The following is a 27,016-nucleotide window of genomic DNA, read 5'->3' on the forward strand; positions in this document are numbered from 1 at the left end:
GAGCGGCAGCGCAGGTTGCAACAATGATATGTCCTCCTGTTAGGGGCCCACTCAGATGTTTCGACCCCCCGAAGCTAAACCCCTAGCTACGCCTCTGATTTGCAACCTAGCTGTTTTCTCCTGTTTAGTATGAAGCAATTCTATAATTTGTTGGCATTGTTTTATATTGCAGTGAATAGGAAGAATTAGAAACATCACATACTTTATAGATGTTAGTCTGTTACTTCACTGTTTATAAAGAATTTCTATTTAATTTAATAGACACTAACATGGAAATCAACAACAGCATCTTTAGATGAAAGAAAAACATATAATGGTATTATAAGATGAACATGTCAGACACATTTTTATGAGTGAAATGTATTTGGCAGTATTGTAATCTTGATTGAATAAAGAAAATTGATTACACCCATTAAGAAATCACATTTTACCAGTGTGCACCAATATGTTCAATATCTTCAGTCTGTTCCTATCAATGAATTGATATATTTTAGCTCTACACCCATATTGGCACTTTCTGGTATTAATTAACAGAATATGTTACTATAATAAATAATGCTTATAAAACATATTACTTCATAGAGTTTTACAAACTGACAAACATTCATTCGCATGAAACTTTGCTCTAACATTATAGGTGTTCTTTTTATAATATGCTTGCATTGCCTTTTGGTCATTATGTCCTGCTTTGCCCCACCTCCCATTTTCCTGCAAGGTCATTGAGTCCAGTAGGTCACACATCAGTGAGTACCTCTAAAGCAGGTAAGTAATAAAGACAACTTTTTGGCTAAGAGAAGAATCTATTGCTATTTTTCACAAAAATGATATGTAGAAAATAATCTCTACAAGAATGTATCTGTTCTTCTAGTTGCCCGCACACACAGATTTGTTTCCTTTCTGCCAAATATCCATTTTAGAATTTATGTTCTTTCAAATCATCAAATGTGTAGACATTACAGTGGTTGCACAAACTGATAAACAAGCCGTTGAGACACATCAGGCTTACGGATGATGCCTTTTTTGTAGTACTGTCTAATGGAGCGGCTCAGTTTATCGTAGTTCATTGCAGGGCGGTTCTTTCTGATCCCCCAAAGGCGTGCAACTTGAGCAGAATCTTCAATTTTAAAGATACCTGAGAAAACATGACATTGACAATAAGATGGGGTATATGTAAAAATATTATAGTAAGTCCATTCTGTATTGTCATTTGTTTATAGCTCATTTTAGAAATCACAATTATACGATACAGATCATGTGCTCCGATAGAGAGCTACTGGCCCATTCTGTAACAAAGTAGTATCTTCCATAAGTTTAGTAGTTTTAGGGAGTGCACTTATAAAAGACAAGAAGGCAATCCCAACATCTAGAGGATAAAAGGTCTCCAGAAGTGACAAGAATTCTTTATTATGAGAACTGTGATTCTGTGAAGTAGGTTTCCTCATCAAATAGGTTGTAATTAGTGATGGGCGAGCACTAAAATGCTTGGGTGCTCTTTGCTTGGGTCGAGCAGATTGGAATACTCGGGTACTTGACCCGAGCAACGAGCCCAATGTAAGTCTATGGGAGACCCGAGTATTTTTGCCGCGGGTCCTTTTAAGGTGTAGAAACGTCTGAAAATGATGGAATCACTGCTCCAATGACACAGGAACATCATGGGAATCTCCCCTGGAAGCATTCCTGACTCCTAATCCACAGCTTTAAACTATTTTTTTCCGAAATTCATGCCATTTTTCCGGATGCCACAAAAAACACACGAAAACGAATCAAAATGGATTTTGCCTGGAAATGTGTTAAGGTACATCCTTTGCAGGTTAATGACTTGCATGTAAGGCCAAATAATTAACCCCAGACTGAAAATTTCCTCCCCCACTTAGGCTTAGTTCAGATGCTGTGTTTTTGAAGCAATTTTCAACTTTTATTTCAACTACTACAAATGCATTCACTGGGAAATGTCATTGTAACATTTAACAACTCTAGCTGGCCATGTTGGGTGTGTGATGCATAAGCGGACCCATCTTATTTCATTTATGAAGGAGGGACTCAAAGTCACAGAGCCTATTTTTGCATCAGGCGGCATTAATCTTCTTAAAGGGCCATTATTAAACAGTGGGTCTCCTAAGCTGTTGTAGCCTATGCTGTGAGTGGATGGGCTTCCAAGAATTACGACACACCACAATACCCCTTTCATAAGATGTCCAGGAGGGCCTTCTGAAAAAATGTTGCATTGAATGCAAGGCCTGCCATGCTACCAATTCATATGGACCCCAGTAAGCCTTTGAACCCACATACTGGATGGGCCCATAAAAATCCACTTCACAATATTCATTTTGTAGGTCCATACTCCTTTGTTTTACACCTTGGCAGCAAGGCCAGCCCTGCTGCATAGTCATATGCACCCCATTACGCCTTGGAACCCACATACTGGATGGGCCCATGAAAATCCACTTTACAAGATTCATTTTGTATGCCTATACTCCTTTGTTTTACACATTGGCAGCAAGGCCAGCCCTGCCAGCCCTGCTGCATAGTCAGTCATATGCACCCCATTAGGCCTTGGAACCCACATACTGGATGGGCCGGATATAGAATGGTTAATGTTTTGCCTTTAATTTGCCTTTTGCCTTTAATTGCTATAAATTCTTTAGTCATGATGCAGTAGCCTGATTGTCTCCTCTTCAAGGATTTTATACTTCTTATCATATATGTTCTCAATAGTCAGCCACAGCATGTTCTGGGTATGTGGGAAATAAAGGTCAGCATGACCCGGGGTAACAAAGGGGGGGGGGGCTACATGAGTTACATTTGTTGTAAATGGTATAAAATACTGCCTCTTGTTTCATTATATCAGATAAAGTGACTCTGCTCACAATCCGTGTGTGTAACCTACTGATTTGGTCTCACTGGTAATCTGGCATATCTGACATTGGGTCAGAACGCAAACAGCTACAACAGGCCCAGAAAAATCCACTTCACAATATGCATTTTATACTCCCGCACTCCTTTGTTTTACACATTGGCAGCAAGGCCAGCCCTGTTGCATAGTCAGTCATATGCACCCCACTACGCCTTGGAACCCACATACTGGATGGGCCAAGAAAAATCCACTTCACAATATGCATTTTATACTCCCGCACTCCTTTGTTTTACACATTGGTAGCAAGGCCAGCCCTGTTGCACAGTCAGTCATATGCACCCCATTACGCCTTGGAACCCACATACTGGATGGATCCATGACAATCCACTTGTACGTTTTAATGGTATGATGGTTCCCTCTTTGCAGAATTATTTACAGGAGAATTTGGCAATTTTATTTGCCATGTTTTTAACAGTAAGGTTCAGATACGGCTTTAAATAAGGCTAATACTTGCAATACAATGCAATTTTTTTGCAAAGTACAAAATTCAAGGAATAGTATGATTGAATAGTGTGTGTACACTTTTGTATATGTTAACATACAAAGGTTAATAAGTACATATAAGGATTAAATACATATAGTGATTACGTATATATAAAGATTAACTACACACAGTATACTTACATCATGAACAAGAGGCTTTTAAACATCATCCGTCTGGAATCTCGGAGAAGCAACACCAAGACAGAGAACTCCTGGGAGATTACCTACACTGCATGGGCGTCCCCAATAATGCAAGAATCAGCACACTGTACATGTATAGATACCCCAGTTTTGGCATCTGTTTTAGTTACTATGTAGTAACTCTAGTTTTACCCAGCCATTTAAGTGGCCAGTTTTCAAGTTTATATGAAACTGAGATATCATGGAGTCATCAGACGAGGGGCCATAAACCCCTAGAATATAAAAACCACAAGGATTTAGATCAAACCGCCACAGGCAGAGTTTTAGTAAACCTTAATGTTTTACAATGACAAACAGCAAACATATAGAGGCTTTGAACTGTTTGTGAAGTGAATAAACAAACATTTCTCAAGATTGTGTCACTATGAGCATTGTCTGTCACATTTCTAAATGTTTTACAAGAAATGCAGCTACGTGATTGTCTGAATGCATTCAGTATACAGTATTTTATTCTGGATTCCAAATCGCCATTTGTATATTTGAGGCAGCCAAAATTATGGCTCTCAAGGAGAGAAACTAATATAGTGGACAATGAAATATTTGAAATGAACTAGTGAGCCAAACTAACAGCATTGCTTTATGAAATTTATATGAAGTGTATTGTGTCCAATGTGACCAACCAGGCAACACAAAAAGGAGCTTTTCAAGTGAGCTCTTTCAGGTACACAAATGTTATGAAGTCTTTGACAACAAGGATGTGGTTTCACCAATGGGAGGTACCTTTTATAAAGATATACTATTGCCATCACAGCTCCCTTGATCAAAATTCTGTGGCCTATAATAGTACAGAACACGTTCACCCAGGTCATGTCGTGGTAGATAAGGAAGAGACATTGCAGGAAAACGAGTTAAGAAGTAGGCCTAATGAATGTAGGAATGTGGGTCTCTGAGACTTTTACTAGAGTGCATGAGCTGACAAACAATTCCCCAATGGGTGGTATCTTTTTAATAAACTAGTGCCATCACAACCCCCTTGCCCAAAATTCACCGGCCTATAACAGTACAGAGCACTTTAACCCTGGTGATCTAGTGGCAGGTAAGGAAGAAACATTGCAGGAGACAGAGTTAAAAAGTAGGCCCAATGTAGGGGTGTGGGTCTCTGAGACTTGTAATGGAAGGCATGAGATGACAAACAATTCCCCAATGGGGGGCCCTTTTTTTAATAAATAGTGCCATTACAGCCCCCTAGCCCAAAATTCACCGGCCTATAACAGTACAGAGCACGTTCCCCCTGGTCATCTAGTGGCAGTTAAAGGAGACATTGCAGGAAACAGAGTTAAGAAGTAGGCCCAATGTAGGGGTGTGGGTCTCTGAGACTTGTTATGGAGGGCATGACCTGACAAACAATTCCCCAATGGGGGGTCCTTTTTCCAATAGTGCAATCACAGCCCCCTTGCCCAAAATTCACCGGCCTATAACAGTACAGAGCACGTTAACCCTGGTTATATAGTGGATCTGGATGATGAGGATGAGGATAAGGAGGAAGATAAGAACAAACAGAGCAAATCTGGAAGCATATATCCATGTGTGGTTGTGAAAAGGTGCATGAGAATACACCTCCCCAAAGCAGAGAATGTATTTGAGGTTATGTTTCGCTGTTTTCACTTGGTGGTGTACAGAAGTCTTTCCCAATCCAGCCCTTGGTCATTTTTATAAAAGTCAGCCTGTCAGCATTTTCAGTTGACAGGTGGATGCGCTTATCTGTTATAATTTCACCAACGGCATTAAAAACCCGCTCTGACAGAACGCTAGAAGCAGGGCAGGCCAGGACCTCCAAGGCGTAGAGAGCCAGTTCATGCCACGTGTCCAGCTTGGATAACCAATAATTAAAATGCACAGAGGAATCATGGAGGATGTTTGTACGATCTGCAAGGTACTCCTTCACCATCTTCCAAAACATTGCACTTCTTGTGATAGCACCCCTTGCCTCTGTGCCGTCACGATGGGAGGGTCTGAGAAAACAGTCCCAGATCTTTGCCATTGTTCCCCTGCCTGAGCTGGATTGTACTTCTGTCTCTCTCACTTGGACTCCTTGTTTGAACAACAAACTCTGACGTCTGCTGCCAGCGCTCTCACATGGGAATTTTCTAAGTAATTCCGCTACAAGGGTCCTCTTGTACTACAACACTTTAGTACACCTCTCTGCCTCAGGCAGAAGAGATTGAAAGTCCTTCTTGTAGCGTGGGTCTAGAAGTGTCACCAACCAGTAAAGTGTCACCCAAAATTTTTATAATGCGAGGCTCACGTTATATGCAGCGCAACAAAAAGTCAGCCATGCATGCCAGACTGCTAACAGGCAAGACTTCCGTGTCCTCAACAACAGGTTGATTGACCACTCTGTCCTCCTCCTCATCCTCCTCCTCCCTGTCCTCAGGCCATCCCCGCTGAACAGACGCTAATATAGCTGTGTTTGTAGTACCGTCTATGGCGCATGAAAGTAGCTCCTCTTCTTCCTCCTACTCCTCCTCATTGCCTACAAATCCACGTTGAGAAGACATGAGGCTGGGCTGAGTGTAATCCCCCTGTATGGTACCTTGCTCCATGTCCTCGTGCTCTGCCTGCAATGCATCCTCTTTAATTGTGAGCAGAGAGGTTTTCAGAATGCTGAGAATCGGGATGGTGACGCTAATTATGGTGTCATCGCCGCTCACCATCTTGGTGCAGTCCTCAAAGTTTTGGAGGATGGTACATATGTCTGACACCCATGTCCAATCCTGAGGTCTTGTGTGTGAAAATCGATGGCCTTGTTGATGTTGGTAATCAACAACTGCCCTCTTCTGCTCACAAATCATTTCCAACATATGCAGCAATCCTCGGCGTGGGGAGGATGTGTTCCATCCCACGGTCCGACTGGGTCCCGGCTTCCGGTATGTTAACCCAGTGTGCTGTCAGTGAGATGTACCGTCCCTGCCCACAAGCACTTGTCCACGTGTCCGTGGTTAGGTGGACTTTCCCTGTAACAGCATTGTTGAGGGCATGGGTAATGTTGTGGGACACATGCTGGTGAAATGTCGGTACAGCGCAGCGGGAGAAATAATGGCGACTGGGGACGGAGTACCTTGGGACCGCCGCCGCCATCAGGTCTCAACGAGCCTAAAAGGCAACATTTCTACAGAAAGCAGAAATGTTAGAGTTTAGGACTGTGGCCTGTGGGGCGTTGGCTGGGTATTTCCGCCTGCGTTCCAAAGACTGGGCTATAGACAACTGAAGGCTGTGCTGGGACAAGGACGTGGACGGGGTTGATGATGGTGCTGCTTGACTGTGGGCAACAACAGGTGCAGGGCTAGAGGCATCTTCACATGCACGGTGGACTGGGGATTGGCTTCCATGCAAAACAGTGGAAGAAGCAGTGGTGTCACCTGCAGATAGTGGTCCTGGAGCCTGGGGTTCGGCCCACAAAGTCAGGTGTTTTGCTGCCATGTGCCTGATCATGCTGGTGGTGGTCAAGCTGGTTGTTTTGCTACCCCTGCTGATGAGGGCATGACAGGTGCTGCAAATGGGCTGTTTGGGGTTATTGACAGAGTCTTTAAAAAATAACCATACTTGGGAAGATCTAACAGTTGCAATGGTTGGTGTTATGGGGAACAGATGCACGCCTTCTGTCTGTGGCCACCACACTGCTTCTTCCTGCCTGTTGGGGGGATATGCCTCCTTCCCCATGTGTGCTGCATGTCTTCTTGCTAGGTTGGGTCAGTCACTATGTCATCCACCACCTCGTCTTCCACATCTGTACCCTGCTCCTCCTCCTGACTTTCTGGCAATTGAGTCTCATCTTCGTCCACCTCTTGTAACACTTCCCCACCATCGCCTTCATGTGACCGGGGCTGGTCAAAGCTTTGGGGAGCTCTACACGCAATCTCATCTGTCCCCACTTCAACTTGACCGGCCGAGAGTTCGGAATCTTGAAATGGAAAACTAAACAGCTCTTCAGAGTGTCCAAGTGTGGGATCAGTTGTCTCAGGGCACTCGGCATGGTGGGAGGAAGGAGGATCAGGGTGAGGAATATCCGGATCACACTCATTGCTTCTCAGACTTGACTGTGTGGAAGACATGATGTGGTGGTGGTAGCGAAGTGACTGGAAGCATTATCCGCTATCCAACCAACAACCGTTTCACACTGCTCTGGCTTCAATAGTGGTGTGCTGCGGTCACCTAGAAACTGGGACAGGAAGGTCGAGCGAGAAGATGTGGGTCTTTGTTGTGGACCACTTTCACCTTGGCCACGGCCTCGTCCTCTGCATGCACCATCAGCATCACGCCCACTTCCCTGTCCCTTGCCTTGCCCATTTTAAATGGACTACTGCACTATTTCTAAAGCTCAACACAAATGTATTTATTTGGAGCTAAATTATATCTGATCAGTCAGTATGCCTGCAAAGCTATGATTTTCCAAACTCAAACACCAGGCCTCAGCCTGACCTAACAGACTGCATTAAATTTTGTTTGGGGATTTGTAGAATTTTTTAAAATGCAAAATAGTGCTGTATATAAGTAGAGTAACAGACAGTGAAAAAAGTGGTAAACTGGCCTACAATGCTCAAACTCTCAGCACGCAGATATATGAGGCCTGTCATGGAAATAACACACTGCCAAATATGTGGCTTTTTTAATGCAAAATAGTGCTGTATATAATTAGAATAACAGACAGCAAAAACTGTGGAAAAACGGCCTAAAATGTGCAAACTTGGAGCACGCAGATATATGAGGCCTGTCACGGAAATAACACACTGCCAAATATGTGGCCTTTTTATTAATGCAAAATAGTGCTGTATGTAATTAGGGTAACAGACAGTAAATAATGATGGAAAAAGGCCTAATATGCGCAAACTTGGAGCACGCAGATACATGAGGCCTTTTTTGGTTAATTTAAAACAAAACAAAAAACAAACAGTGGCACAAGGCTAGCACACACAACTATGCTACGTATGCCTGACAAACTATGATTTTTAAGCAGGCCTCAGTCTGACAGAACAGACTGAATATTTTTTTGTGGGGGTGAATTTTTGGGAGAAAAAAAGGCAACTAGGTATATAGTAAATAAGCTGCAGCAGACAGTTATGGAACTTTGGGAGGGATGCAGTGGGAGCAATGTATGCACATACAGTGCCTGCAGACCTTGCACTGATGTGGATATGCTGTGCCCTGCCTACCTAGCACTGCAATATCGGGACCCACAAATTAGCCCTAAAAAGGACTGTTGGTTTCTCAGGAGTTGTGGATTTTACAGTAGCAGACATACACTAACTATAAAAAGCACAATTCTGACCCTATCTCTGCAGCGGCTCTCCCTATTCTGGCTGAATCTGGAGTTGAATGCGACGAGCAGGGCGGCGCCAGGTCTCTTATATTCGGGATGATGCTGTGCGGCCAAGCCAATCACTGCACGACCACAACATAGATGGCTGCGGCGTTTCATGGCCTGGCAGACAATCCTTGCAGTGTGAGTGGGTCTCTAAAGTCCGCCAAAAATGCTGGGTGGAGACACCAGTTACTGCCAAATAATCCCGGAAATGCTCGGTGCTCGCCGAGTACACCGAGTATACTGTTACTCGGGCGAGTAACGAGTAGTGGCAAGCACGTTCATTAGTTGTAATGGAAACAATTAATTAAAAACTTGAAGCACCAGTCCAGCATTTTTTTCCGCACTGGAGTGGCTCTTTAAATGTAAGTCTCCTGCCCATGTTCATATACTCATCCTCCAGTGTCTTCACCATTTTCCTGCACTGCTCTGGTCCCACAGCGCAATCTTGTGAGCAAAGCTTCTGATTGGCCAGAAGTCAGGGGCTACATCACATCCTCTCAATGCATGTTTATGAGAACCAGAACGAGGCTCTCATAGACATGTATTGAATAGTGACCTTGGCACCACTCCATGAAACACTGAAGCTGCCGACAGGTCACTTTTCGCTGGAGCCAGATGAGAGCGATGCTTCAGAACATAATACGTTGTCCTGAGATGTCTTCTGTAAAATGCGCATGGACGTGGATGTCTAAAAAAACTTTGCATGAACATACTCTCAATGGAGTAGTCAGTCATGGCCAATACTTCCTACCCAGGCTCAGACTTGCCCACTTGAAAGCTGTTTGTGTGAGAAAAGCTCTCTGTTTGCATGCAGACATCACTCCTCTTACTTACGGTAGTTTTGCAGGTGCTAACATATCATTGGTGTAATCTGTGCAGTGGAACATGAACCCAAGGGGTAAGGGGCCCATTTTTACTTCCAAAGCAGGTGCAAATTTGCATTTTTAGGAGCACTTGCGCTGCAAGAGGTCCATGTATTGTTCTTACACAGTGGCCCTTTTCTATCTATATCTGCCAGTTAAATCTTTTTATTTCAAAAACCTGACCGTCACATCCAAACATAGACTAAGTGTGAACAGGTGCTGAACCTAGAGTCGCCAACTCGTACATAGTCAAGCAAATAAGGCAGCACACTGCAGCGCTAAAACATGCAAATATGAAACACGAAAATTGAACTGCATTACTGCACTAGAAATATGAAAAATGAGAGCGTTTAGCGCATAAAAATGGCCAATTTTATGTGTACCTGGTAGCCACATTAGGGCATCTCTCTTATACCAGGTCCTAGACTTGCCTTTCCTCGCTGAGAATAAACGTCTCCATCTGAATGGGTACATGTGAGACCTCTTCTTAGACTAAAATTCTCTCTCTCTGTGGAGGGGTATTGGACCTGCTGTAATTAAAACACATGTGACTAGGAGGCGGAGTGCTCAATCAGAAGGCTGAAGAATACATTTCAAAAACCTGACCGTCACATCCAAACATAGACTAAGTGTGAACAGGTGCTGAACCTAGAGTCGCCAACTCATACATAGTCAAGTAAATAAGGCAGCACACTGCAGCGCTAAAACATGCAAATATGAAACACGAAAATTGAACTGCATTACTGCACTAGAAATATGAAAAGTGAGAGCATTTAGCGCATACAAATGGCCAATTTTATGTGTACCTGGTAGCCACTTTAGGGCATCTCTCTTATACCAGGTCCTAGACTTGCCTTTCCTCGCTGAGAATAAACGTCTCCATCTGAATGGGTACATGTGAGACCTCTTCTTAGACTAAAATTCTCTCTCTCTGTGGAGGGGTATCTGAGAAGTCTAAGAAGAGGTCTCACATGTACCCATTCAGATGGAGACGTTTATTCTCAGCGAGGAAAGGCAAGTCTAAGACCTGGTATAAGAGAGATGCCCTAATGTGGCTACCAGGTACACATAAAATTGGCCATTTTTATGCGCTAAACGCTCTCATTTTTCATATTTCTAGTGCAGTAATGCAGTTCAATTTTCGTGTTTCATATTTGCATGTTTTAGCGCTGCAGTGTGCTGCCTTATTTACTTGCCAGTTAAATCTTGTGATGTTTCTCCAGCAGTTCCATGCTGTGTTATTAAATTCTACAAAGCGGCCCAACACTTCCTAGGCTTTAGGGAGTTCCCCCTCTTTATTCTCAATGACTACTTATATTTAAATATTTAGAATTGAGAGTCCTCAGTGGTTGATACCTTTTAATGGCTAACTGAAAAGATGGTAACAAATTGCAATCTTTCGAGACTACACAGGTCTCTTCATCAGGCTAAGACTAAAAGAAATTCTGAATAATCTTTTCAGTTAGTCATTAAAAGGTATCAACCACTGAGAACTCTCAATTCTAAATATTTTTCTATCTACTGGCTAACACGATACCAAGATATATATCTTTCTTGTACTTATATTTAATAATTTTGCAATCTTGCTAGAAACCCATGACTTTGATGCTTCCACCTCCAACAACTGATTGCCCTGCTGCTCACTGTGAGCACTGGCACACACAAGTACAATACCGACACTTTCACCAGCCAGTCACTCTCTCCCTTGACCCCTTACCTTTAATGGACCTGTAAGCAGGTTGCTGGATGCAATGGAAGACAGGAGGCAGAGCAAGGGTTAACAAACTGTAACAATTTAATAGGGTGTTAACTCCTCGCAGGGAGGTAAATGGTTAAAGAAGGGATAATAGGAATAACAAATGTAAAACAATAGTAGTCCAATGAAGGAAATTATTGTGTCCTGTATGGTCCTCTGCAGCAGATGATCCCATGGGGGTTGTAGCTCCGGCAGGGCCAGGAAGATGTCCTCAGATGGGGTCCTTTAAAAGATGGTCCATCTTCAGGCGGCAGCAGTCGGTCTCAGGACCTTTCCGTTGAGCCCCTTGTCCATAAACATGCGCTGCCAAAGCAAACAAGGCCGTGGCACTCACAGGCTCAAACATTAATGGAAGTGAAGAAAGTGGCAGAGAAGGCCACAATAGTCTGTCTGGTACTTGGCTTTCCTTTCTCTGCACGTGCGCGGTACTCAGTCACTGAGTGCACAGCACCTCTGTCTCCGGCAGTTACTGAGCGCATGGCACCTCTCTCAGTAGTGGACCCACCAATGCGGCCTTTCGCGATGCCGGTACTAAGGGGATGGTGTGCACTGTTCGCCTGGCTGTGCGCTGCTGCTCGTTTGTGCCAAACTGCCTGCTGCTGCATGCGCTTTTCTTTTTATATTGGCCCTCCTACCGGGTCAAGAGGTCAGTCCTAGTCCTCATTCCTTCCCCTGGGCAACAAGGGAGGCAGCCTCAACAGTTCTGAACCTGGGTCGGTACAGGCACCCGCAGCCCGATCTTCCTCATTACACTCCCCCTCTTCTTTAGCTTGCCATTCCAAGGTTCAGAGTTCTTGCAGTAGACATTGAAACTCCTCTATCTCTCGAATAATCCGCTGACAAATAAATTGGTTTTGTTCATAACGATTGGAAGGTTTCCCAGCTGTCATGAGCTCTGTAAGTCAGGATTGGTGGTCGAGTCAGTTTGGGCAGTGGAGGACGGGGAAGCGTCCAGGTTTAATGGAGCAGCCATCTCGGGAGTTTCAGATTCCGGCACTTCCCCTGGGCTAGTGGGTAGCAGACCGTCCAGATTAGAGGGTGAGGCAGGTTCTTCTTCTTCATCACAATCGAAGGTTGCCTGAGTGGCTACTTCTGGAACACTTGGTGCTCTCCCTCCTTTTTCGGGATCTCGTGACAGGCAAGGATGTAGGATGCTTCGGTGGACTACTCGGGTGGGGGCCCCTTTCCCCTTAGGCTGAATTTCATAGACGGGTCCATTAGTTCCAATTTGGCGTTTCACCTGATATGGTGTCTGCTTCCATCGATGCTCTAACTTGCCTCGAGGTTGATTGTCTCGGACCAATACTCGGTCCCCAGCCTTGAGAGCTGTCCCTCGCAGGAGCGTCATCTCATTTGCTCAAGTTCCTGAAACTTGGTCTGTACCAGTCGATGTAAAGTCTGCAAACGATGTTGATGTTCACAGACCCAGGTGGACAACCCCGTCTGTGGTTAGTCCTCCTCTGGGTCCAACTCCAGCTCAGTAATCTCTCGTCCTTTCAACTGAACAGCAGAATGTATGGCATGTATCTGGTTATACTATGTACTCAGTTGTTGTACACCCAAACCAACGCAGCTACATACTCGGGCCAATGGACTTTTCTGTCTTCCTCCAACGTTCTTAACATCTGAATCAGCATCTGGTAAAAACATTTGCAGGCTCCATTCCCCTGCGGATGGTAAGGTGTCATCCTGGACTTTTCATTCCGATACAAGCGGTGAAGCTCTTCCATCTCTTGACCTTGAAAGCAGGTGCCTTGGTCAGAATAAATCCTTTTCGAGCATCCATACACCCAGATGAAATCTCGACAGATGGCCTATGTAGCTGGCTGAGCCATCTGATCCCGCGTCGGAGTCACCACAGTGAACTTAGTGAAATGATCGGTCATCACAAGACAATGTTCATATCCTAGAAGGGCAGGACTCACGGTCAAGTAGTCGATCATTAACAGTTCCAAGGGAGCAGAGGTCACAATAGTCAGCGTGGGAGCTCTCTGCTCTGGGGGTTTAGCCAATACACAACTTCAACATTGTCGACAGGCCTCTTCCACTGCAGTCTTCAACTGGCGATGATAGACCAGCTTCTAAGTTAGCTACTTAGGCAGTTAACTGGTTCATGCAGCTTTACATGAACACCTGAGCCTTACACTATGGCTGGTCCGAATAATTAAAGCAATTGTTACCATCCACCTCACATGTCTCCCCTTTTCCTCATAGTTTGTAAGCTTGCGAGCAGGGCCCTCATTCCTCTTGGTATCTATTTTGAACTGTGATTTCTGTTATGCTGTAATGTCAATTGTCTGTACAAGTCCCCTCTATAATTTGTAAAGCGCTGCGGAATATGTTGGCGCTATATAAATAAAATTATTATTATTATTATTATTATTATATTCTGCATCAACTGAAACATCTTTTCCGGACCGAAGTGAGCTCCTCGTACATGAGCTTCTGTGGCTACCTCACTGATCATCTGTTAAGGGATTAAAACTTGCCAGGTGACTCCCAATTCTCATACCAATTGCACCTTCCGGTACAGAAGTCTTCCAGGTGAAGCTTCTCCCATTGTTGGAGAATCTGCAGTATCCCTGGGGACAAGGCATCTCGCTCACTCTGGCTGGGGAGTTGTTTTAGGGTGAGCCATTGTCTCAACTGAGAAAGTTCTCTGTCTTCTTGTTGATGCCGCAACCAGTCATCTCAAGATAATCCCAACAGGTGTTTTCCTGACGCCTCTTTGACCTGTTCCCACATTGTCGCCAACATCCTGGCGAGCTTTTGGAACCCGGGGATCTCTTCTGCCTCTAACTCTTCAGGTAGGTCATGGCCAGGTCACTCGTGGGTCACTCTGGACAGGGCAACGGCATGTGTATTCTCAGCTCCTTTTCTCTTTGCGATTTCATATTGATATTTTGCCATACGGGCCACCCATCTCTTCTCCAAGGCCCCAACTTTGAATTTTCCAAGTGGGCTAGGGGATTGTTGTCAGTGCACACCAAGACTTTGGATCGTGACAGGTACTCGGCAAACTTCTCGATCATCGCCCACACTAACGCCAATACTTCCTGCTTACAGGAATTATAGTCATCTGAGTTTTGATCTGAGTCATGGAGATATCGGCTCGCATAGACAATCACTCATTCCTTTCCATCCTGTACATGGGACAATACAGCCCATAGTCCCTGGAGACTTCCATCAGTGTGAAGGATGAAAGGATGAGAGAAATCTGCATTGGCCAGTATGGATGCTTCAGTCAGGGCCATCTTCAGGGCTCGAAAGGCTTCTTTATGGCTATTTCCCCACTGGATGGTCTGATTCTTCACACCAGACGGAACTCCTTTTAATAATTCAAGCAGTGGATTGAGAATGCGAGTGATAGTACCCCATAAGCCCCAAAAAGGCCCGCACGTCCTTCACTGTCTTCGAAGTGGGCCAGTCCTGTACTGCCACTATCTTATCACGTGCAGGTCTCACTCCCTCATCGAATACAACATGTCTGAGGTATTTAATTTGCTTGCAGAAAAAGTGGCACTTCTGAGGCTTCACTTTCAGGCCGTGCTTTTGCAGCCAACTCAACACCTGCTCCAGCCGCCAGAGATGTTCCTCAAAAGTGGCTGCATAGATAATGATGTCATCCAGGTAAATGAGGGTAGCTTCGAAGTTCAGGTCTCCTAAACACCGCTCCATCAGCCGCTGTAAGGCTCCAGGCATGTTGGTAAGACCAAAGGGCATCCAGTTGAAATCAAACAGCCCCATAGGCAGTTTGAACGCTGTCTTTGGCAGGTCTTGATCAGCCATGGGCACTTGCCAATATCCACTGGCCAGATCCAATGATGAGAAGTACTTAGCTTTTCCCTGGGAAGACAAGGACTCCTCAATTCTCAACAGGGGATAAGAGTCCCGAACTGTACAGGCATTTAGTCGCCGGTAGTCAACACAAAAATGCAGAGTTCCGTCTTTTTTTCGAACTAGAACGATAGGGGCTGCCCACGAGCTCTGGCTCTCCCATATGACTCCACTCTGTAGCATGTGTGCCAATATTTCTTTCACTTCCTGGTACATTTGCGGAGGCATTGGTAGATCTCCCTACCGAACCGGTGTGGCATTTCCTGTGGGGATCTCATGAGCTATGGCCGTGGTGCACCCGAAATCGTCATGGTGAGCAAAGACCTCTCGGTAATGCCCCAGAATAGCTTCTACTTGTTGCACTTGCTGTGACGAGAGTCCCGTCAGCTCAGCCCGCATCTATTCCAGGATCCGGCGCCCTTCTAGACCCTACTGGATGAATGCTTTGAGGACATGATGATAGCTACAGTCCAGGGATCCTTGTTCTACCACTAGCTGAGTGGCCTCTGGTTGCGTCAGTTCTTCTGGCATACCCATTACTTGTGCCACATAGCTCTTGGGTGAGCGCGTGAGATCACCCTCCCCTAGGCTAACACACTGCACCACTACATTACCATTGTGGACGGTGGCTAAGGTTCAAGCAGTGAGAAGTCCTGCAGGCAGCTTACCTATTAGCGCAGGTTCTATCTGGACTTCTACTCCTTCGAGGGTTGTAGAGGCTCACACGAGCAGCGTGAGCACAGTCTGGCCAGGTGGTAAAATGAGCTAGGCAGTGGCCAGAACGACCATCTTCTCCAGGACTTTTCCTTCTCTCGATGTTTCTTGAGCCTGGGCTACCCGTATCAGTTGCTGGAACTGCGGGGGCTCCATTGATTGAGAACAGCTTCTGGTGACTCATTGACCAGGATGGTCCCAAGTTCTTTCAGCATATTCATCCCTAGCATCACTGTGGGGCCATTGCAAGGGTCTCTAGAGGTCAACACTACTCCTTTTCGGCCCACATCTTTGCCACACATGGTAATTTGCATCCAGACCACCCTTGCGACTGCGATGGGTAATTGATTGGCCATTGTTAACTTGATCACTGGGCCCCATTTGGGCTGTATTGTCCCAGAGAAATTATGTCTGAAGTACGTTTCTAGCATAGTAGTCACTTGGGAACCGGTATCAACCAGGCAACTGACGTCATACAAGTGTGTTGTGCACTGCTTCTATCGTGCTCCATGCACGAGTATAGTGTTATAGATCTTTTTTTTTGTTCACTAGCTAAATGTGAAACAGCCTGCTGTATCCCCTTTTGTCATTTAGTGCTGTGGTGATATGAAACTGTCTGCAGACCTAAGTCACGCATCATGTAGGACAGACTAAATGCAAGAAAAAGGGATAAGGTAAAGGGAACCAAACACTAGGGAAGGATGAAGTGGAGACCCCTAGGCAGATCTAATGTCACCCTCACCCTGTCTGCCCTATTGACCTATAGATATTCCACACCTATCGCCAAGCAGGATACCTAATCCCTGCCTGACCCTGGCGATAAGCCCTGCACTGGAGAGGACACAATGAGCGCTAATCAGTACTCACTACCGCTAAAGACAACTGGGATGGACAAATGAAACAAGGGAATACTTAGCTTGAGAAGACTCACAAACACCAACATCCTCCAAACCCAAACTCCCAAAAGGATGAAAGCCGACTGCTACTGCTCCAAGCCTCAAAAGGGAAATGCAAAATAGAAAACATGACACGCAACAGGCAGTTGGGAATTATAAACACCTATTACCAGGTGTGGCCATTAGCACCAGGGGAGGTGGCTACTAGTCTGAAAAGCAAACTACTGAGAACTTCTGCAAGACAGGTATAGTGCAACAGTCTGCACCCTCTGACACATCCATGACACCTAATGCACATTAAAAAATACATAATTTTTCTGTTGCAAAACGTTATACAGCCCGCTGTATCCCACTTTGTCATTTTGTTGGGTTGAAATTAAGCTGTCTGCAGATCTCACACACATAGCAGAAAAAATGTTTTCTGTTGCTAAACGTCAAACAGTAAAGGCATTTGACTTTCAAATTGTTTGTAGCATCTAGTATGTTATAGAGACCTGATCCAGAGGACAACCAAAAATTCTTCTATTACTAATGTCAGACAGTAGGAGACATCTCACTTTCAAATTGTTTGTAGTATATCTTCTTTGTCATACAGGCCTCTTCAACACTCAAACAATTCTTTCTTCTGTTACTAACGCAATTCAGCACGCCATATTTCACTTTGGAATTTACTGCCGCTGAAATTCAGCTGTTTGCTGAGCTGTTGCAGAGTTGAAAATCAAATCTGGTTGCTAATACTGTGCTCCTACCACACTATCTGAGCAACATGACTGGGAAAAAGCGAGGCCGCTAGGAAACCAGTGAACCTCAGCAACAATCAGTCGCCAGATCACTCGCATCTGCTGCTTCTTCCTCCTCCATTACTGAGGAATGGAGGCCATTCGGCCTTACTAACTATGTTACTATGTTACATACCGTGCTGCACAAGAGGTTGGTACACAAAATGAGAATGCTTGGTCTGGGGGAAAATGTGTGTAAATGGGTTAGTAACTGGCTTAGTGATAGAAAGCAGAGGGTGGTTATAAATGGTATAGTCTCTAACTGGGTCGCTGTGACCAGTGGGGTACCGCAGGGGTCGTATTGGGACCTGTTCTCTTCAACATATTCATTAATGATCTGGTAGAAGGTTTACACAGTAAAATATCGATATTTGCAGATGATACAAAACTATGTAAAGCAGTTAATACAAGAGAAGATAGTATTCTGCTACAGATGGATCTGGATAAGTTGGAAACTTGGGCTGAAAGGTGGCAGATGAGGTTTAACAATGATAAATGTAAGGTTATACACATGGGAAGAAGGAATCAATATCACCATTACACACTGAACGGGAAACCACTGGGTAAATCTGACAGGGAGAAGGACTTGGGGATCCTAGGTAATGATAAACTTACCTGGAGCAGCCAGTGCCAGGCAGCAGCTGCCAAGGCAAACAGGATCATGGGGTGCATTAAAAGAGGTCTGGATACACATGATGAGAGCATTATACTGCCTCTGTACAAATCCCTAGTTAGACTGCACATGGAGTACTGTGTCCAGTTTTGGGCACCGGTGCTCAGGAAGGATATAATGGAACTAGAGAGAGTACAAAGGAGGGCAACAAAATTAATAAAGGGGATGGGAGATCTACAATGCCCAGATAGATTAGCGAAATTAGGATTATTTAGTCTAGAAAAAAGACGACTGAGGGGCGATCTAATAACCATGTATAAGTATATAAGGGGACAATACAAATATCTCGCTGAGGATCTGTTTATACCAAGGAAGGTGACGGGCACAAGGGGGCATTCTTTGCGTCTGGAGGAGAGAAGGTTTTTCCACCAACATAGAAGAGGATTCTTTACTGTTAGGGCAGTGAGAATCTGGAATTGCTTGCCTGTGGAGGTGGTGATGGCGAACTCAGTCGAGGGGTTCAAGAGAGGCCTGGATGTCTTCCTGGAGCAGAACAATATTGTATCATACAATTATTAGGTTCTGTAGAAGGACGTAGATCTGGGGATTTATTATGATGGAATATAGGCTGAACTGGATGGACAAATGTCTTTTTTCGGCCTTACTAACTATGTTACTATGTTACTGTGCCAACTATTGAGATGCAGGTCTTCGACTGCAGAACCTCAGATTCTTTTCCCACTCAAGTCACGCTGACTGCGAGCTTGCCATCACCTGTAACAGAAGTGGACATGCCTGCTGTTTTTGACCTATCTCAGAGAAAGAGCACATCACAACTTTCTCAATCCACCATAACATCTCCTCCTGCACCTCTATCACAGTCCAGCAGTTTGTCAGGTTCACTGTACTCTGCCCTCTCTCAGCACTGCAGCCAGCCCACAGTACCGCAGTAGTGGTCATGTAAAAAATTGTTTCCTCCTACGCATGACAAAACTAAGAGGTTGAACTCCACCATCTCCAATCTCTTAGCAATGTAAATGCCGCCTTTCTACCTGGTAGTTACAGACTGTTTCCAAAAGCTGATGGCAGTCGCAGTCCTCCTTTACCAATTGCCCAGTCGCCATTACTTTTCTAAGAAAGCTGTGCCAGGGTGCATTTCACCACACACCCTTGGACGAGTAAACATAGCCAAGAGCATTGCATCTCACTAACTGGGCACAGGGAGGTTCTGGTGGCTGTGAGGGCAAGCACTGCTCAACAAGTCTTGGAATACCGAAGGCTTGCAGGACATGCCTTAACATTTAACACTTCCTCCACTGCTTCTGCTTCTCCTCTATCTAATCTAAGGCCTCCACCTGCACCCTCAACCTCTGCCTTAATGAGACATGTGTTCCAACAGTGCAGAGCGATTCCCCACCACATCCGTACTGCGTAGCCAGGGCTCACCGCAGTCAAGCAGTGTTAAAATTGATATGCCTTGGAGATCGCATTCATACAGCTGAAGAGCTGTGGATAGTTTTCCAGGCTCAGTTTGATCAATGGCTTTCTCCACTGAACCTGCATTAAGGGAAGGGTGTGTCCGATATCAGTGCAAACCTGGTGGCAGCCCTATGTGGCAAGTCAAGCTCACACACCTGCCTTGCATGGCTCACATCCTCAACTTGGTAATACAGTGTTTTCTCCGTCACTATCCTTGCCTGGGTGAGCTGCTACAGAAAGCACAGAAGCTGTGTGCTTTCTTCTGCCGTTCGCACCCCTCAGGTCATCAACTTGCATTGTTACACAGGTCTTTGTCCATGCCAGTTAACAGGTTGATATGCCATGTGCCAACACGATGGAATTCCACTCTGCCCATGTTGCAGCGACTGTAGCAGCAGCAAAGGGCCCTGACACAGTATGTCATGTTATATAGCCTGGGCTAACGCAGTACAGTCGTGACGCATATCACTTTTATGGAGTGGGCACAGATTAAGGACCTCTGCACCCTACTGTACAGTTTCAAAATGGTTACTAACATGGTTAGCACTGATGTTGCCATTGTAATGTGCTGCTGCTGTGCAGTATAGTGCAACCTCCACCAGGGGGCGCTGTGAGGGAAGAGAGGTTGCACACACAGCGTAGCAACACTGAGCAGCAGCACAGGTGCCACTGGTAACAAAAGAGTAGTTGCACAAGCCAAATCCAAAACTGTCAGGGGCTGAAGTACCAAAGATTACAGCAAAACACATAGTCAGGGACAAGCAAGAAGTCAGAGCCTACCGCAACGTGGTAACAAAAACGTGAGATGTAAGACTAAGTCAGGGTACAAGCCAGAGTCGAAGCCAGTCAGGGAGCGTGGTATCAGAGATAGAAAACAAGGGTCGAAATCCAGAGATAAGGTCGAGTCATACACGAGTACAGGCAGTCCAAAGCACAAGGATCACCAATACAGGTATACAGGTCAGGGGCTGAAGCCAGGAAGCATGAACTATAGCTGACACTGGCCCACAGGCTTCAGAGGACTGAAATAGCCCAGCCATCTTTAAAATGAGGCAAAGGGGAATAACTGCCGCATGACAAGTCCAGAGACAATACAGCTAAAAGCAAACTCAAGACTGGATCATGACAGTACCCACCTCCCAATGGGGGGCCACAGGACCCCCAGGCTTTCCTGGATAACGAGCATGAACGGCCCGGAACAGTCGATCTGCATGGACCGAACGCGCCGGCACCCATGACCATTCCTCAGGACCGCAACCTGTGTTGGAGATAGGGGTGTGGTTAGGGTTGGGACTAGGGTTAGGGGTGTGTTGGGGTTAGGGGTGTGTTGGGGTTAGGGGTGTGGATGGGGTTAGGGGTGTGGTTGCGGTTAGTGTTAGGGTCCTGTAGGTGTTAGGGATGTGGTTAGGGTTATGGTTAGAGTTGGGATTAGGGTTAGGGTTAGGGGTGTGTTTGGGTTAGGGTTTCAGTTAGAATTGGGGGTTTTCACTGTTTAGGCACATCAAGGGCTCTTCAAACGCGAAATGGCATCCGACCTCAATTTCAGCCAATTCTGCGTTGAAAAAGTAAAACAGTGCTCCTCCCCTTCCGAGCTCTCCCGTGCGCCCAAACAGGGGTTTACCCGAACATATGGGGTATCAGCGTACTGAGGACAAATTGGACAACAACTTTTGGGGTCCAATTTCTCTTGTTACCCTTGGGAAAATAAAAATTGGGGGGGCTAAAAAAAACCATTTTTGTGGGAAAAAAAGACTTTTTATTTTCACGGCTCTGCGTTATAAACTGTAGTGAAACATTTGGGGGTTCAAAGTTCTCACAACACATCTAGATAAGTTCCTTGGGGGGTCTATTTTCCAATGTGTGGTCACTTGTGGGAGATTTCTACTGTTTAGGTACATTAGGGGCACTGCAAACGCAATGTGACGCATGAAGATTTAAGTCTGCATTCCAAATGGCGCTCCTTCCCTTCCGAGCTCTGCTATGCGCCCAAACGGTGGTTTCTCCCCACATATGGGGTATCAGCGTACTCAGGACAAATTGCAGAACAACTTTTGGGGTCCAATTTCTCCTGAGACCCTTGGGAAAATACAATACTGGGGGCTAAAAAATAATTTTTGAGGAAAAATAAAAAATTATTTTCACGGTTCTGCGTTATAAACTGTAGTGAAACACCTGTGGCTTCAAAGCTCTCGCCACACATCTAGATAAGATCCTTAGGGGGGTCTATTTTCCAAAATGGTGTCACTTCTGGGGGTCTTTCAATGTTTCGGCACATCAGGGTCTCTCCAAACGCAACATAGCGTCTCATCTCAATTCCAGTCAATTTTGCATTGAAAAGTCAAATGGCGCTCCTTCCCTTCCGAGCTCTGCCATGCGGTGCCCAAAAAGTGGTTTACCCCCACATATGGGGTATCGGCGTACTCAGGACACATTGTACAACAACTTTTGGGGACCATTTTCTTTTGTTACCCTTGGTAAAATAAAACAAATTGGAGCTGAAGAAAAAATTTTTGTGAAAACATTTTTTTGTGAAACAAAATTTTCAAAAATGCAAAAAAAAGGTACCTGAGAGTCTGGGTGACTACCAACAACAATCACCCAGACTCAGCCGCTTGTTGGTTGGTGGACAGGAGGAGCAGTCATTTTTCCAATGTCCAGGATCTCCGCAGTAGAAACACAACTTTGCTTCAAGCTGTCATCTCCTCTCCTTCTCCTTCAGATTGGCGTCCCCTACGTACATAGGTTCAGATGGAGACAAAACAACAGGACCAGCAGAGAACAACGGAAATTCTCACTGTGCAACACCTCTTTCCCGTAGCCTCCAATCCATGCGGATAGCCTGAGTCATAGCTTCCTCCAATGAGCTGGGAGGTGGATGGAGAGCCAGAAAGTCCTTCAGGTAATCCGCCAGTCCACACTTGAACAGACATCTCAGCGCGGAATCATCCCAGGACACTTCAGTGGACCATCGACGGAATTCGGAGCTGTACCACTCGGCTGAACGCTTCTCCTGAGCCAGACTCATAATAGTGTCCTCTGCCAACCTGACACAGTCCGGTTCGTCATAGATACTGTAAGTCCTAGGGCCTCAAAGAACCTATCTACAGACATCCGTTCAGGAGCAGTGTGGGGCAGTGAGAAAGCCCAAGATTGGGGACCCTCCCTAAGTAAGGAGATAATAATTCCTACCTGCTGAGTCTCATTCCCAGACGATCGAGGTCTAAGGGAAAAAAAATAATTTACAACTCTCCCTGAACGTACAAAATGTATCTTTTTCACCAGAAAAGGTGTCAGGAAGCTAAACCAAGAGTTCGGCAACGTGCAAAATAACACCAAGTTGACTAACAGTATGGGAGGTGGTTCCCTGCATGGTCTTAACAGTCTGTCAGTTTTTTTGTAAGTGGGTATGAGACATGACAAGGGCCCGATGTTCCACCTAAAAATACAGCACCATCTGTGTCAAACTGGACACTTGATCCCCCAGGCTACAAAAAGGATCCATGACCAAAGAAAGAAAAAAGCAAAAAATCCCCTGTAAATGTGGGGTCAGCTATAATGTAATGTGCTGATGCAGTGCAGTATAGTGCAACCTCCACCAGGGGGTGCTGGTGAGGGAAGAGAGGTTGAACACACAACATGGCAACACTGAGCAGCAGCACAGGTGCCACAGGTAACGAAAGAGTAGTCAGACAAGCCGAATCCAAAACCGTCAGGAGCTGAAGTACCAAAGATAACAGCAAAACACATAGTCAGGGACAAGTAAGAAGTCAGAGCCTACCGGGAACGTGTTAACCAAAACGTGAGACATAAGACGAAGTCAAGGGTACAAGCCAGAGTCAAAGCCAATTGTGGAGTGTGGTATCAGAGATGGAAAACAAGGGTCGAAATCCAGAGATAAAGTCAAGTCATACACGAGTACAGGCAGTCAGAGGCACAAGGATTACCAATACAGGTATAAAGGTCAGGGGCTCAAGCCAGGAAGCATGAACTATAGTTGACACTGGCCCACAGGCTGCAGAGGACTGAAATAGCCCAGTCATCTTCAAAATGAGGAAGACGGGAATAACTCCTGCATGACCAATTCAGAGACAACACAGCTGAAAGCAAACTCAGGACTGGATCATGACAGCCATCATCAGCATCACTATTCCGGTCATCTATATGCTGGAGCAGACCTTGAATAGCCTGCGGGAGGAGTTGGTGGTCCCAGAAGAGGAGGAAGCAGAGGAGGATGCGAAGGGGATAACATTATCTCTAAGTTCCAGACTGTTGTCACACAGGCTTGTGCTAAGGGAGGGTGGATTACTGTGATCAAGGGGGGCTGGTGATAACAAACAAACTGTTAGTGAAGGTGGAAGATCTGAGGAACAAATGGAGGAGGAAGAGGTGATGGGCGAGCAACTTTCAGGAGATAAAGAGGATAATTCTCTCCTGTTGTTAGTGGCTGGCAGGAGGGGACTGAGGAAACAAGCATCATTGTCACTCAGACAACACAGCATGGGCTTGGACCTCACGGTAGAGCCCGACATATGAATGCCTTCTTGCTACACTGTCTGCAACATGATCCCCGTATAGTTATGATTAGAAATAGTGTTGAACTACAATATGATTATTTACTGCTAAAATGTTCTATGTAAACTTGCAATGTTGCATCTTATACAATTCCTGTTTCCCCTATTTTCATAGGGGTTTTTCATACTTTCATATCCCTCCCCTTCCCCTCCTCCCCCTCCGTGCCTATCCTTCCTGGTTAAAATTCAAAATCCATTTCAAAATTGTCAGATGCTTCCCGCACTGGAAAGGAACTCGCGAATGTCGAAGTATTGAAACATGCTTTCACGCGACCTTAAGAGAGCTTTTCCCCAAGACAGCAGTGAAGCACAGTTCGAAACACAGCTCTAGACTTCCAACCTTGAGCACTTCAATTCGTGAACGCCAAAACATTAACAGCAGCAGCCAGGGGCTGGCTGGCAAATTTTAGCCTGGGGGGCAATCACACAGCAGTGGCCCATCCTTAACCCCTTTCTGACCTCGGGCGGGATAGTACGTCCGAGGTCAGATCCCCTGCTTTGATGCGGCCTCCGGCGGTAATGTAGCAGAAGCGATCGTGCTGTGCCTGCTTCTAGCCTCCCATGGAGGCTATTGAAGCATGGCAAAATTTAAAAAAAAAAAGGTAAAAAAAATTTGAAAAAAATAAAAAAAATATAAAAGTTTAAATCACCCCGCTTTCGCCCCAGTCAAAATAAATCAATAAAAAAATATCAAATCTACACATATTTGGTATCGCCGCGCTCAGAATTGCCCGATCTATCAAATAAAAAAAAGCATTAACCTGATCACTAAACAGCGTAGCGAGAAAAAAATTTGAAACGCCAGAATTACGTTTTTTTGGTCGCCACGACATTACATTAAAATGCAATAACGGGCGATCAAAAGAACGTATCTGCACCAAAATGCTATCATTAAAAACACCATCTCGGCACGCAAAAAATAAGCCTTCAACCGACCCCAGATCATGAAAAATGGAGACGCTACGAGTATCAGAAAATGGCGCAATTTTTAAAAAAAATTTTTTAGCAAACTTTGGAATTTTTTTTCACCACTTAGGTAAAAAATAACCTAGTCATGTTTGGAGTCTATGAACTCATACTGACCTGGAGAATCATAATGTCAGGCCAGTTTTAGCATGTAGTGAACCTAGCAAAAAAGCCAAACAAAAAACAAGTGTGGGATTGCACTTTTTTTGCAATTTCACCCCACTTGAAATTTTTTTCCCGTTTTCTAGTACACGACATGCTAAAACCAATGATGTCGTTCAAAAGTACAACTCATCCCGCAAAATATAAGCCCTTACATGGCCAAATTGACAGAAAAATAAAAAAGTTATGGCTCTGAGAAGGAGGGGAGTGAAAAACGAACACGGAAAAACGAAAAATCCCAAGGCCATGAAGCGGTTAAAGGGGTTGTCAGATTTTATGCTACATGTCTACAGGCACTATATGTGAATCCTCATATCATGCGCACTGTGCACTGTGAAGATTCTCTGGTGCCGGCACTTGGAACAGGTGGTCTTGTGACCGCAAGTAGGGTTGAGCGACTTTTAGTTTTTTAGGGTCGAGTCGGGTTTCGCGAAACCCGACTATCTCAAAAGTCGAGTCGAGTGGAATCGGCCGATTATCGCAAAAAGTCGGGGATCGACCGAAACACGAAACCCAATGCAAGTCAATGGGAGAGCATAGTCGGCAGTGAGTGGAGGCCAGGAAAACACATACAGTGCCCATTTTAATGGCAAAAACATCCATTCTTGTTACTGAAGCTTGTCAATCTTAATTTACCTTATAATAATAGTAAGGCATTGGAAATTTGGGGTCATTTGGCTAAAGTTGTGGGGGGTAGGGCTGGTTCAAGTATTTAGTGGGCCCAGGAAATTTGGACCACGTCACGGCAGTGGAGCAGGGAGAGGTAAGTATTTCAACTTTGCAAGTGCTGTGATCTTGAGCAAGCAGGGGGGGCCCACTCGTTGGCATTGGCACTGGCACAGGGAGCCTCAAAGTACGGCGGTGTGTTTGCACGGCGGGCGCACCTCCCACCGGCAGCGACACTTTTGCGTATTATGAGGGGCCCTGTGCCAGTGACGTCGCCAACGAGTATTCCTTCCCTCCACCTGATGAAGGAACCTGCACTTTCATCTGCACCATCCTCTTTGTCCCCGTGTAAGGTGGTATGGTATGCGGGAAGGGGAACCTGACATTCAGCAGGGTCACAATCTTGCTGTGTAGCGTGCACGGGGAATGTTGCGTTACGGGTCAATGTACCAGCAGACTCATCTATCACTGGCTGGGCAATGGGCAGGATGAGGAGGAAACACAGATATATGCCCAAAGAATAAAGTGGGCTAAATGCAGTTCAAAATTGGTAACAGGACTAACCAGGGGGCATTGCTTTGTTCAGTGGAGGACAAGTGTAGTGAGAGGCTGACACAGTGAGTAGGCTCAAATCAGTAAGTAGGCTAAATGCAGTTCAAAATTGGTAACAGAAGTAAACAGGCGGCACTGGTTTGTTCAGTGGAGGAGAACATCAAGGAGCGGCAGACACCGTTAGTAGGGCCAACAAAACAAGTAGGCCAAATGCAGTGTTATATTAAAAACAATTTAATGAGAGCCTGAAGATAGAAGCTAG

The 27,016-nt window shown here is 45.2% G+C and overlaps 1 protein-coding gene across 5 annotated transcripts in view; it reads right to left on the reverse strand.

Moving 5' to 3' along the window:
• Positions 1-206: 206 nt before the first annotated feature.
• The window catches only part of SPDEF (SAM pointed domain containing ETS transcription factor), a 1,047,406-nt gene continuing 1,020,596 nt past the window's right edge, over positions 207-27,016 (reverse strand). For 3 of the 5 annotated variants that reach the window (XM_069756555.1, XM_069756553.1, XM_069756554.1), the window contains exon 6: positions 208-1,132. In XM_069756555.1, coding sequence (XP_069612656.1) covers positions 954-1,132 — 179 coding nt within the window. In that variant the 3' untranslated portion in view covers positions 208-953. Of the gene's footprint in view, positions 1,133-27,016 lie in introns of all 5 variants that reach the window. The other 2 variants (XM_069756552.1, XM_069756556.1) reach the window with 2 other exon arrangements.

The sequence above is a fragment of the Ranitomeya imitator genome, chromosome 3 (assembly GCF_032444005.1).
Source record: "Ranitomeya imitator isolate aRanImi1 chromosome 3, aRanImi1.pri, whole genome shotgun sequence".
In the NCBI taxonomy this organism is placed as follows: Eukaryota; Metazoa; Chordata; class Amphibia; order Anura; family Dendrobatidae; genus Ranitomeya; species Ranitomeya imitator.